This window comes from Hemitrygon akajei, chromosome 2, assembly GCF_048418815.1.
Source record: "Hemitrygon akajei chromosome 2, sHemAka1.3, whole genome shotgun sequence".
Lineage (NCBI taxonomy): Eukaryota > Metazoa > Chordata > Chondrichthyes > Myliobatiformes > Dasyatidae > Hemitrygon > Hemitrygon akajei.
In genome coordinates, this window is record NC_133125.1 from 43,210,548 (window position 1) to 43,223,787 (window position 13,240).

A 13,240-nucleotide genomic window follows, 5' to 3' on the forward strand; every position below is an offset into this window, starting at 1 on the left:
CCTGGATACTTGAGTTAATTTTCTAAACAGCGGTGACTCCTAGAAGTTAGTGACGCAAAGTTCGAAGCAAGCTTATTATCAAAAAAACTTATGTCAACATTTACAACCCTGAGATCATTCACAGTATATACAAGAAACACAATAGAATCAATGTAGGACTGCACCCAACAGGCTGGCCAACCAATGTACAAATGACAACAAACAGTGAAAGAACAAGAAAGAAAGAAAAAATAGAAATAAAAATAATAAAAAATAATAAATATTTAAATGGTACAGAAACACATACTGACTTCCATTTTGTGGCTGATGACCTCTGTTTATCATGTATAGCACATATGTTACATGTCACATCACCCTAGCCCAAACACTGTGTAGATCTTGCTACATGCAGAGCAAACCTCTTGAGTTATTAAGAATGACTAATGGAACTGAACACAGTTCTGGGCAAACTTCCTAATACTAACATTATGGAAGGAAAGATGTTAATGAAGCATTTGGCCCTAAGAAATACTGTGGCAAAATTGTGCAACCGAGATGACTGTACTCTGGGTAGGAGTGGAAATTCCAGTGCTTAATCTGTTGAAGGCAGAGGCTGGTGAGATGCAAGGTAAGAACAAAGGAATTCCTTCCTGATTCTGCAAAAGAGAGAGGAAGGGTAAAGCAGCGCACCAGAATCATGAGGGCAATCAGAGGATCAAAGCCCAGAGGCAGAGTCTCATATTCTGGAAGGAAAACAAAAGGAATCAAAAACAGGCATACTACAAGAAAGGTGACATTAACATGACAGATATAAAAAGTGACTGAGGAAACAGAAGAATGCAACAAAATCTTTAAAGGAAGCAAAGTGGGAGAAAGTCCAGTACATTTTCACAAATTATTACCTTTCTGAGATGTAACACAATGCTTCACAACACTGGATTACTTTTTTCTCAACTTTAAATTATCACATTCTTAAAATAGCAGGTGTAAAGAGATAGAAAATAATTATTCATATTATTGTAAAATGGATTGAATTTTATATCAATGAAAGGTATAAAAACTGGTTTACAAATTTGGAAGTGATCAATGAAACCTTTCATACATGGCACTTCACTTGTTTTCTTGTTCTGATACTAGACCACAACAAAATTATTTTAAAGTAGATTTTCAAACCACATTTAGATGTTACTACAAATCTTAGTCACAATACAATATACGTATGTAGACCGATGTCTGCTTGGGAAAGGCTCTTTGTTATATTAAGTTGTCAAACCATATTTAGACGTTAACTAAGTACTACATTAAAGGTATCATTGAGGGCATAACCAATATAATAAAGAGCTTTTCCCAAGCATATATCAATCTACTAAAATAAGGCACAAAACAATGCTGATATACAATTTCTCAGGAATGCTGACCAAATGTATCTATAAATAAAATGCAGTAAGAGCACTGCAAAGGTAGAGAAAATACTCATAAACCTTGCAGTATACAGGACTTGATATTTCTCCAGAGTTAGAAGTCTTGGCTCCTTGCTTACTTTAATTCTGTTATGGATGCGAATGTCACTGAAAATCAGCAGTTATCGTCCAAACTACCTTTAATAAGTAAAAGTGAGCTGCCTTCTTGAAGCACTGTTGTCTGAGTGGTGAAGGTATTCCTTCAGCACAGTTGGGCTGGGTGTAGTAGGGTTTAGTGTCAAAACATAATGGAGAATGGGTCTTGATAAAGGGTTTCCGCCTGAAACATCGACTGCTTATTCCCCTCCATCGATGCTGCCTCACCTGCTGAATTTCTCCAGCATTTTGTGTGTGTTGCTTTGGATTTCCAGCATTTGCAAAATCTCTTGTGTGTATGGAGAATGGTGACATAGAACCAAAGTCTGGACAGCATGCAATTTGAAAGGAACAAGGAGGTTGCGCAGTTGCCAGCTGACTGTTGACAGAGGTCCTGGAATTGAGAGATGCTGTCACACAAAAACAAGTTATTTTGCAGATGAAATGCACGACCAAGTGCCCTCCAGAAATGGAGAGAATCAACATTTATGGTGAAGGATTGAATACCAAGCAAAGGACTGTTTTATCCTGGATGGTTATTGAGTTTTTCAAAGGTTCTAATCTTCTAGGCACATAGAGAGTATCCCATCATATCCCGATATGGCAGACAGATGGTGTAGTTAGTTGGCTAATCAGAAAGTGAGACACTTGCTATACGTTTCCTTGCCACAGACCTCCTAAAACAAGTTGGCTAGTCAAGTTAAGTATCTGGTTAATGGCGATGACCCTGGGTTGTTAATCATGAGAGAGCTGGCAATGGTAATGCTACTAAATGTCAATGGGACGTGGTTAGATACTTGAGAGAAATAATCATCCCCTGCATCTACTATCTTTCCTTTCAGTTAGTCCTGACAAAGGGTTTAAGCCCGAAATGTCGACAGTTCTTCTCCCTATAGATGCTGCCTGGCCTGCTGTGTTCCACCAATATTTTGTGTGTGCTGCTTGAATTTCCAGCATCTGTAGATTTCCTTGTATTTGATCATCCCTTGCACTTGTGTTTACAAGACACTGAGGATACAATATGGACAATTTCATTATCTGATTAGCAACAAGGGGAAAAAGTTGTGCAATCATCAGCTAGCATCCCTATTATTGACATATGATCATTGAAGAGGCACCTCAAGATGGTTGGACCTTTAACATTGTCCAAAACATTTCTGTAGCAATATCCTGAAGCTGAAGGAACTGACTGCTAACAAATTTTATAGCTTCTTTTAGCTAGATATAAGTTCAGCCATTGAAAACTACCTATTAAATTTATGCTGATTTTCAACATAAATTCATGAAAACCAATATAAATACTTGATTAATTATGCCAGCCACAGATGTTTAAATGATGATTTCTTACTATTTATTAACTTATATGTAATTTTTTTTCTCCCCAATCAATCAAAGGAGAAAAGTACGTATTTCAGCAAAAGAAATTTTGAGACATAGCTCTCAGGAAATATTTTTATCTTCATAAAATTAAGTGCACTGTCATCAGAAAAATAAGTAAAGACATTACGGATTGTCCCTATTTGAATTAGTTCAAGTTGAAGTTCAATTTGAAGTCCCTTCAATACTTCAAGTCCCTGAATCCGTGAATGCTGCAGCAGTCGAACACAATACAATTTGTCTTCTGCCGAGCGAACACTGGAGAGCAGCACTGACTCCAGCATGGACGTCGTGCCACAGTGTCTCCAGCATTCCAGCACCTCCCGGAGTGGCTGAAAACAGGAGAGATCACAACCTGAGGCCTAGTCCTGGCTACAACCGAGGCCACACAGCTTCACTGCTGTTCGCCAATAAGCCAACGAATTGGACTTACAGCATTCCACACCATCAATATCCAACAGGGTCTGACAATCACAAAAAAAAGCAACTTAGATAGTGACTCACTGTTAGACCACAAATCCGTCACACACCAAGACACCTCTGTCTCAGGCAGTGTCACGGTCCACTCCAAGTCCAGTTCCTTCAGTTTCTCCGCCAACTAGCAACTCACTGATGGTGTAGAGCTGCAGAACTTTTAAGTTTCTTAATATGCAGCAGGGTCTTGCGATCATAAAAAATGCATTTAGAAAAGGCAATAACTGGTTGGACCCCGTAGAAGCCACTGCCTCTGAGCGCGTCGCCATCTTACCAGAAGTTAATCACTGACAACCTGCTGAATATTGTTCAGAATGACATTCAGATTTGTCAGAGTTTCATAACTTCATGCTTCATTACAGGCTCCTTCCCAATATTTTATCATCATTACATTAAGAATTTAGTAAGTAAGCTACAATAGAGCATGAACACAATGCCAAGTCTGATGGCACAGAAATTTTACCAGGATTACATTTGGGAATAAAGAGTCATGAGGACAGACTTGGGTTATTCTTTGTCAAGCAGAGGAAATTAAATGGAGATCCAATAAAAATGTTCAAAATTATAAGGGGTTTTGATAAGCATCATTAACAGTTCAAACGACACAGCTTTGAAATAGCTGCTAAAAGCTCAAATTTTCTTGAACTAATTTTTTTTCAGATATTTAACTATAAGAGTTCAGCTCTCAAGGAGATAGGTTTATGTTTTGAGTTGAAATAGTGATGGAGACAAATTCTATAGCAAATTTCTGAAGGGAACTGGGTATGTACTCATAGAATAGAAAAAAATAACTGCAGACCAAATAGATTGTACAGAGGAGTGAGACAAACTATTGTTTGTTTTTCCAAAAAGGGAGCATAGGCAGGATACATGTGTACCTCTGATGTATCATGTTATAATTGACACCATTATAGAATGATACCATATAAAACGAGTCCATTATCCTTATCACATTCCATTGCCCTTGTAATTCCTGTTGGCATCATGCTGCAGATATGCCAACTTTTCTATTGACAACAATGTGATTCTTCTCAGTGTTATTCAATTTGAAATTCTTCACAAATCATTTAGTACAAATTCTCAGAATAAATTGAGCCTAATCAAAAGACCTACCAGTAACGAGTCTGCTATAATAGCTTCAACTTCTGCTAAAGGAGCACATGGATGTGACATCAAAGATTCAATAAGATGTAGAACAGCTTGTTCCAGACTAGGAAGATAACGCAGCCATAAGTTCATAACTGCAGACTCTGACAGGAAGATCTTTCTCCTAGTTATTGGGAAAAGAATGAGAAAATAAGATTAGTATTCCTTTTGAATATGATTTAAAATCTCACTGATACCCAAATATAAATTGTAAATCTAGTTCCAAAAGATCCAAATCATCTCAGTCCCATCCAGAAGCTGATGTTGGATTTTAATCACATTAACTCTTCCACTAGTGCTGAAAATGGTGACTATGACTGCGGAAATGATGCCAAACAGACTGACAGAATGCAGAATTTCAAAAAATCGTACTTAAGCATGCTTATGACTTCAATTGTTTAGCAATATCTTGTAAATTGTATATTAAGCAGCAAAATGCCTGAACTTTTTACAGTTCAATTTTTTTAAACTCTACATATTTTTTAAGGTATTTAACTAAAAGGAGTTCAGCTCTTAACATATTATTGATTTACAAATAAATATAGATGCATCAACATATAGGTAGAGAATTTCAGGCATATTTCCAACTTTTTACTGTAACTCTGCACAATGATTGGGAATCTTTTGCAGAAAAAAAAGCTGCTACTTCTATCTTTCTTCAAAACTTCCACTGAAATCATAGAGATCAAGAGCTTCACAGACATTTCAAACAGTGATTGACACACCAAACCCAGATTTAACACTGACAAAGTACCAAATGATTGGGATCTAAAAAAGTTGGTAAATTACAATTTACAGATTCTTTTACTACCCTCAACCTCCAAGGTCGTGTAAAACCCATTTACTCCCTATCAATGCAGACTTGAATAATTCTTCCTATTTGATCTGAAATGGAATGCATCTGTCTTGCTAACTGTCAGCTCCCATCTTCAGTTTAATGCTTCCAGTGGGGAACCCAGCAACCAAAACAGTTCCTTAATAAAATCAAAAAGCTATTTTCAAAAATATAAATGTCAATTCCAGCCCATGCCCACTAATTGGTGCTTGTTGCTGCCTGGCTATAAATCAAATTTTCTATGAGGGCTGACTATCAAATTCTGAATAGAATGAACTTTTGCTAGGTTTTTCCAACAGTCCACACTGAGCATTTTTCACTGTAAGTGTTAGCAATTTCTAGGTGTTGAGCAAATGTTAAAATCACAAACCTATTGTACTAGTTCTGCCTTGGAGTCCAGTAATAGAGCAGGCTTTTCAAGTTTTCCCCAACAGCTACAATGGGAAATTTGAGGTCCAAATTAGCAGAGGATCTGAAAGCCTGTTTTTTTTAAATAGAGACTGTAAGGTCTGATCAAGAAATTTATTTGTTTTATTTGAAGTATTTAGTATTTTTTAAATATTTAGTATTTTAGTGATTTTTATAACTCTTTAAATTATTTCAATTGTTTTAGTTCTTTAAGTTTTTAAACTTCTGATTGTCAGCAACATTCAGAAACACTAGAAGAGCTGACAGTTTTGACAGATTGCAAAGCTGTGGTGGGGCATTGCCAACTGTCCAAGATTTCTAGAAGCGTTGGCCAGGGTTTCTTCTGACTCATTCTTCTTGCCAACTATTGTTACTCAGGAGTCTTGCCAGTCAGTTCCAGGACTGTCAAGAGCACTGAGATCAGCCATTTAGATCTACAAAAGTTTTCCTTATTTACAGTACTTAACTTCATTAATACATTGCAACTTTACACAAAGTGGCCAAACACCTGTGAAACATAAACCTACCCTCTCAAAACAAAACGCCAGAATGTAAATGTGCAAGGCACATATTAAGAACACAGAATAAAATTTACCCAAAACATAATCACTCAGGTGTAATGGATTAACGCAGAAAGTACAAGGAGTGCTTTAGTGAAGGCAAAAATCAAATGTATTCCAACTTAAATAAAGTATACAGAGAAAGCCAGAATATATCCATCTGAAGTTAAAACTTTGAGGGAAGAACACAATTAAGATTATACTTCCCCTGAATAGGTTTAGTCTCCTGTCTTTTACATCTGGAGAATGAATTGAAGTCCACTTCAAACAGACTAGATCAAAATGTCTTCTGAATGCTGACATACAAATTCCTTACAAAATATACTTAATATTCTGTTTATGATTCTTCAGGTCCCATACCACAAACCCTGTCATCAGAATGCTATTCTCATCAGTAGCAATCATACTTCGATTTTATATTATAGCTGAATTGAAAACATTTCACATGATCTTTACAGTTTCTTTTGGCAGTTATCTTAAATATGCCCTTTGGTTACCAAGCTGCCAGCCACTGGAAACAGTTTTGCTACAGTCACTTAGCTGAAAATCTGTTTTTTAATACATCATCTAAATTGCCTCAGTGCTGCTTCCTCAAAGGAGGATGTGTTTTCCAGTCCACCCATTAAACTATAATTCCTGGAAACTTCCTGGTAAAACTCTTTCCTATCCCACCACATCCCTCCTAGAGTACAATGCCTAGAACTGGACATGCAACTCCAACTTGGGATAAATGGGTTGGATATTGGCTTAAATGCACTATTTGATTCAATGGGCGCAGACTCAATGATAGAAACAAAAGACTGCAGGATGTGGGAAAGACTGGAAGAATAAGAAAATGGTTGCAAACTATAGGCCAACCTTCTTGATTACACAATGGCAGAAAAATAGAAAGTTTTTCCAGAACAGCAAAATTGCTAGCTGCCCCAGAAGTTTTCTGCAACAGCTTCCGGTCATAGGTAGAGCCATGGAGACCAGAAGCTCGATACCCAGTCCTGCATTTGTTCTAAATAAACTCATCTCAGTTGTAGCATAACAGCAGAAGGGCTCAACAGCTTTGGTGGCTCCATGGGCTGAAAATAATGAACCTGAACTAACATAATTGCCTGGTATAGACTTCCTGACAGCAGCTCATCATACAAAGATCGTTGTTGTTGTTCCATTCCATGCCTTGCAGTAACCTTGCCATTTCTTCAGCATTCCAGTCTGTTTTTTCACGAGGCCGAGTTGCTAACTCGATGCTCAATCCGCACGGGTTGAAAGGAGCCGGCTGGATCCGAACCCTGGACTACTCACCTCGAAACCTGGTCTGATGTCACTACATCATACAAAGATGCCTCCAACTTAACCGGCGGAGGCCCAGCTCAGCGTCTAGGCTATCCACATTCAGAGGTACGAGTATTTCACTCACAAAAATGCTGAAAATAAACCAGAAATTGGCCACTCACCTGGCTAGGTCATCTGTCAAAGTTGTTGAAACCTTTCTGAATTTTTTTTGACATTCAGAAGCAATCATTAAAAATTGTAAAAAACAAAATACTTTCATATACTTAAACTAAATCCAAATAAAGATAAATGAACTAAAGATTACTTAATGTAAACAAACTGAGAATTTATTTTATTCAATTTGCAGATGATATCGCTTAATGTTTCAGTAGACTGATCCTGGGCTCAACATATTGATGCAATTACAAATAAAGCACAACAGTGGCTATATTTCATTTAGAGTTTGAGGAGACTTGGTATGTCACCAAAGACTCTCATAAATTTCCACAGATATACTGTGGAGAGTATTTTAATTGGTTGCATCTCTGTCTGGTGTGGAGGGGCCACTGTACAGAATCAGAAAAACCTGCAAAATATTATAAACTCAGCCAGCTCCATCATGGGCACTGGCCTTCTTAGTATCAGGGACATCTTCCAAAGGTGATGCTTCAAAAAAGGCAGCACCATTCTTTAGAACATACCTTCTTCTTACTTCTACCATCAAAGAGGAGGTATCATAGTAGCCTAGTAGCCTGAAGGTACATAGTCAACGTTTCAGGAGCAGCTTCTTTTCCTTTGCCGTCAGATTTCTGAATGGACCATGACCTCCTGAACATCTCACTTTTTTTTTTCTTTTTTGCACTAATTTAATTTTTTTATATATACAGTGCTTCTTATTATAATTTATAGCTTCCTTTACTATTATGTATTACAATGCACTACTGCTGCCAAAAACAACACATTTCACAACATATGCCATTGATATTAAACCTGATTTTGACTTTGTTACAGAATGTCACATGTGGACTGTTGTTTAGAAACACAACTCTCCTGTGATGCAGGGGTCAGCTGTAATAAGCACCACTGCACATGATATGGAATAATACAGGAACATGTTATTGAACCAAAAGAAAGCACAAGGAGTTGAATGGTCACAGGATGTTCTGTAGATGCTTTAAATCTAGAGTAATACGCACAATGTGCTGGAGGAGCTCAGCAGGTCAGGCAGCACCTATGGATGGGAATAAGCAGTTGACATTTGGGGCCAAGACCCTTCATCAGGACTTGAATGGCTTCTTTCTGCCTCTTCTGTTCTTAGTCATAGAGGTATACAGTACAGATATGTGCTCTTTGGCTGAACATGTCTATGCCAACCTAGATGCCTATCCAAGGTAGACGCATTTGCTTCAATTTGGCCCACATCCCTCTAAACCTTTTCCATCCAAAGTACAAGATGCAGCAGTAGAACAGAAGAAAATTCCATGAACGAAACATTTTTATCAGTACTAGAAAAGGACAATTAAAACAAAGTTTACTATATAATACATAGTTAAAATACTCACCTTTTACACTCACTGTGGTGTTCATTCAAGTAATATGATGACTACAAAGACTAGTTTACCCATCATCACATGACCAGCAAGAACAATATGGTCCATGAAATTTGCCCAGCTTGTTATTTCCATTTGTGTCTTTAGTAATAAATATTTTGGCCTCTAACTTGGTGTGCTGCTGGGTTTTATTACTGCTTTCCGTTAAGGAACATATTATCTGTAGATGAATCTGTAGTTTTCAACAACTGTTACAATTCCACTGGAAATTAGCTCTAGACCCTAAAGCAGCATGATGCCAGTTCATTTCTGACGCACCACAGCAGCACAAATTAATATGAAGAGACTTTTCCCAATTTTCAGCTACGTTAAAGATTTAGTATATAAATGTGATAAAATAAAAATTAATTTTGCAAATTAAACATTTCTCATGGACAAAAATTTACTTATCAAAAATTTTAATTGTTTTCATTGGTTAGTATTCAGATAAATATATTGTATTCTCAAGAATCCTTGAAATTCATAGCACAAGAAGTAGTTCTTTGGATCTTCTAGCCATTAGTGTAATAAATGCAATCATTCGTTGGGATGAAGCGGATAAACACTTATTATCTATCATTGGTAGGCCAAAAATTGCAGTAAAAGGATGTGGTTGGAGATTAATATTTAAAACTCTTGAAATAATATTAAAAATATCTTTCCAATAGTTTTGTAAACAAGGACACTATTACACTAATGGCTAGAAGATCCATTTTACTGAATTGGAAAGAAGCCAATCCTCCAACAGTATTTCAGTGGTTTTCCCAAACTATTTCCTGTTTAAGTTTAGAAAAAATTAGAAGTGTGGTTTTTGATTCTTCAGTTAAATTTGAGGAAACTTGGAGACCATTTATTCAGCATTTTCATATGAATTAAGCGGTCTGATCCTGAACCTTATTGTCACTATCCTGAATTGTGTGGATGGAGGTTGGGAGTCATAGGCACTACTGTATATATATAACATTATGCGATTGCCCATGTTGGTTAGTTTTTTTTTATTTAGTTGTTGTTGTTTTTTTTGGGGGGGGGGTTTTCTCTTAATCATTTATATTATAATATGAGTTTGAGAGATTCTATGTATGGATCAATATATATTTGAATGTTAATCAATCTATTATGTACTCTCAAATGTCTTGTAACAATATTTTTCTTCTGTTTTTTTTAAAAAAATTAATAAAAAGATTTGAAAAGAAAAGAAGTAGTTCTTTGGATTATTATATCCATACCAGAAATAGATGACCAGTTGACAGCCTCAGCCTAAAATTACAATTCCCCATTCAAGGCAGTGTTCTTGTGAATCTCTGCTGCACTGTTCCTGATGCCATCGTGTCCTTACTGTAGCAATACACACAAAATGCTGGAGGAACTCAACAAGTCAGGCAGCATCTATGGAAGTGAATATGTTTCAGGCCAAGACCCTTCTTCAGGACTGAGAAGGAAGGGGGAAGATGCCAGAATAAAAAGATGGGGGAAGGAGAAAGAGGCCGTCTGGAATGTAATAAGTGAAACCAGGCGGGCGGTAAAGGTCAGGGCTGGAGAGGAAGGAATCTGATAGGAGAAGAGAGTGGACCTTAGGAGAAAGGGAAGGAGGAGGGAACCCGGGGGAAGTAATAGGCAGGTGGGAAGATGTAAAAGGTCTGAGAGGGGAATAGAGGAGGGGAGGATGAATTTGTTTACCGAAAGGAGAAATCAATATTCATGCCATCAGGTTGGAGGCTACCTGCACGGAATATAAGTTGTTGGTCCTCCACCCTGAGGATGGCCTCATCTTGGCATTAGAGATGGACATGGACCCACACGTCAGACCAGGAATGAATCAGAATTAAAGTGTTCAGCCACTGGGACTTCCCGCTTTTGGCAGTTACCAGAGTAGTTGCTCAATTTACAACGGGCCTCACTAATGTAGAGGAGGCTGCATCAGGAGCACCAGACACATTAGACAGCTCAGCAGTTATTGCCTCACCTGGAAGGACTGTTTAGGGCCCTGAACGGAGGTGAGGGAGGAAGTACATGAGCAGATGTAGCACTTAGGCCACTTGCAGGGATAAGTGCCAGGAGGGAGATTTGTGGAGAGGGATAAACGGACAAGGGAATCGTGAAGGTGCTGCGGAAAGTGGAGGTGGGGGGATGGGGGATGGATATAAATATGTTTAGTGGTAGGATCCCTTTGGAGATGGTGGAAGTTGTAGAGGATAATGTGTTGGATGCAGAGGCTGATGGGGGTGAGGACAAGAGAGGACTCTATCACTATTATGGAGGCCAGGAAGATGGGGTGAGCGCGGATGTTCGGGAAATGGAGGAGATGCAGGTGAGGACAGCATCAATAGTAGAGGGAGGGAAACCCTGTTGTTTAAAGAAGGAGGACATCTCTGATGTCCTGGAATGGAAAGTTGTATCTTGTGAACAGACATGGTGGAGGCAAAGAAAAGGGAATAGCATTTTTACAGGAGATAGGGTGAGAAGAGGTATACTCGTGATAATGTTAGGAATCAGTATGTTTATAAAAGATGTCAGTTGATAGCTAGTCTCCAGAAATGGAGACAGAGAGATCGAGAAAAGAGGGGGATATGTCAGAAATGGACCAAGTGAATTTAAGGGCAGGGTGAAAGTTAGAGGCAAAATTGATAAAAATGATGAGCTCAGCATGGGTGCATGAAGCAGCACCAATGTAGTGGAGGAAGAGTTGGGCAGTATAACGGGAAGGTTTCGAACATGGACTATTCTATGTAGCAAGACAGGCATAGCTGAGACCTGTGAGAATGCCCATGGCTACCCCTCGGGTTTGGAGAAAGTGGGAGGGGCAAAGGAAAAATTGTTGAGGCACTAGTTGTGCCAGACGGAGGAGGGTTGTGGTGGTGAGGTATTGGTTGGTTCTTTTATCAAGAAAGAAGCAGAGAGCTTTGAGGCCTTCTTGATGGGGGATAGAAGTGTTTAGAGACTGAACATCCATGGTGAAATTGAGGTGGTCAGGGCCAGGGAATTGAAAGTTACTGAGCAGATCGAGGGCATGAGAACTATCACAGATGTATTTGGGATAGGGCTGAACCAAGGGGATAGAATGGAATTGAGATAAGAAGACACAGGTTCAGTAAGGCAGGAGCAGATAGGCCTACCCGGACGGTCCAGTCAGTAGGAGGTAGAAGTGAGCTGTGTGGGGTAAGGGAAGTATGAGTTTTGTGGCAGTGGATGAGAGCTTTCCAGAGTTCAAGAGGTCAGTGATGGTGTCGGAGACAGTTTTCTGATGGTCTGGAGAGGGGTCCTCTTCAAGGGGTAGGTACGAAGAGGTGGCTGAGAGTTTCAGCAAGGTAGAGGTCAGTGCACTACACTACAACAGCACCCCCTTTGTCAGCAGTTTTGATGATCAAGTTCGGATTGATGTGGAGAGAGTGGAAGGCAGTGTGTTCAGAGGGTTAAAGTTCAAGGGCGAGAGAGGAGTGCTGAAGTTGAGACAGTTGACGTCAGCAATTCAAAATGAAAAGATCCAGAGCACACAGAATCTTTACTGTAGTTTGATGACATGAACTGTACTGTATTCTGCAATGGTTTTGCTAGTTCTATGTAGCTTTAGCATAGCTTCTACTTTCATTTTCTATGCCTTAGCTGATAAAGGCTGGGATACGAAATGCTTTACTATCAACCCCTCTATTTTCAGGAACCTGTTGAGATAATTCCAAATCACTCTGTTCCTCTATATTTCTTTGTTTCTGGCTATCAATCATGTTGATTTTCATCTTATTTGTCACTCTCATTGTCAAATATTATCCATTCTAAACCCCTTGGAAGTGTTCAATTCTGTCAAAATATTTCCAAAATGTAGGACCTACCGAAAAAAATATAAGCACACAGTTCTGTAAAGTTAATGCCTAAGCAGCACCTCAGAAGTTCTGCAGTGAGCATTTATCCCACTCAGAGAAGAAAGATGTTTTGCTACCCTTGGTCTAAAACAAGTAGATAATCTTGCTGTAATTTCTAAACACAAAATTCAGGTACATTATTAGGAAACAGCATCTATGATACATTTGGATCGTAAAAACAATAAGCTTCCAGCCTCAC

The 13,240-nt window shown here is 38.5% G+C and overlaps 1 protein-coding gene across 3 annotated transcripts in view; it reads right to left on the bottom strand.

The window, feature by feature from the left end:
* fancc (FA complementation group C) overlaps positions 1-13,240 on the bottom strand; it is a 180,359-nt gene that overhangs the window by 57,264 nt on the left and 109,855 nt on the right. For all 3 annotated transcript variants that reach the window (XM_073071347.1, XM_073071337.1, XM_073071329.1), the window contains exon 8: positions 4,500-4,656. In XM_073071347.1, the coding sequence (XP_072927448.1) occupies positions 4,500-4,656 (157 nt within the window). The remainder of the gene's footprint in view (positions 1-4,499; positions 4,657-13,240) is intronic.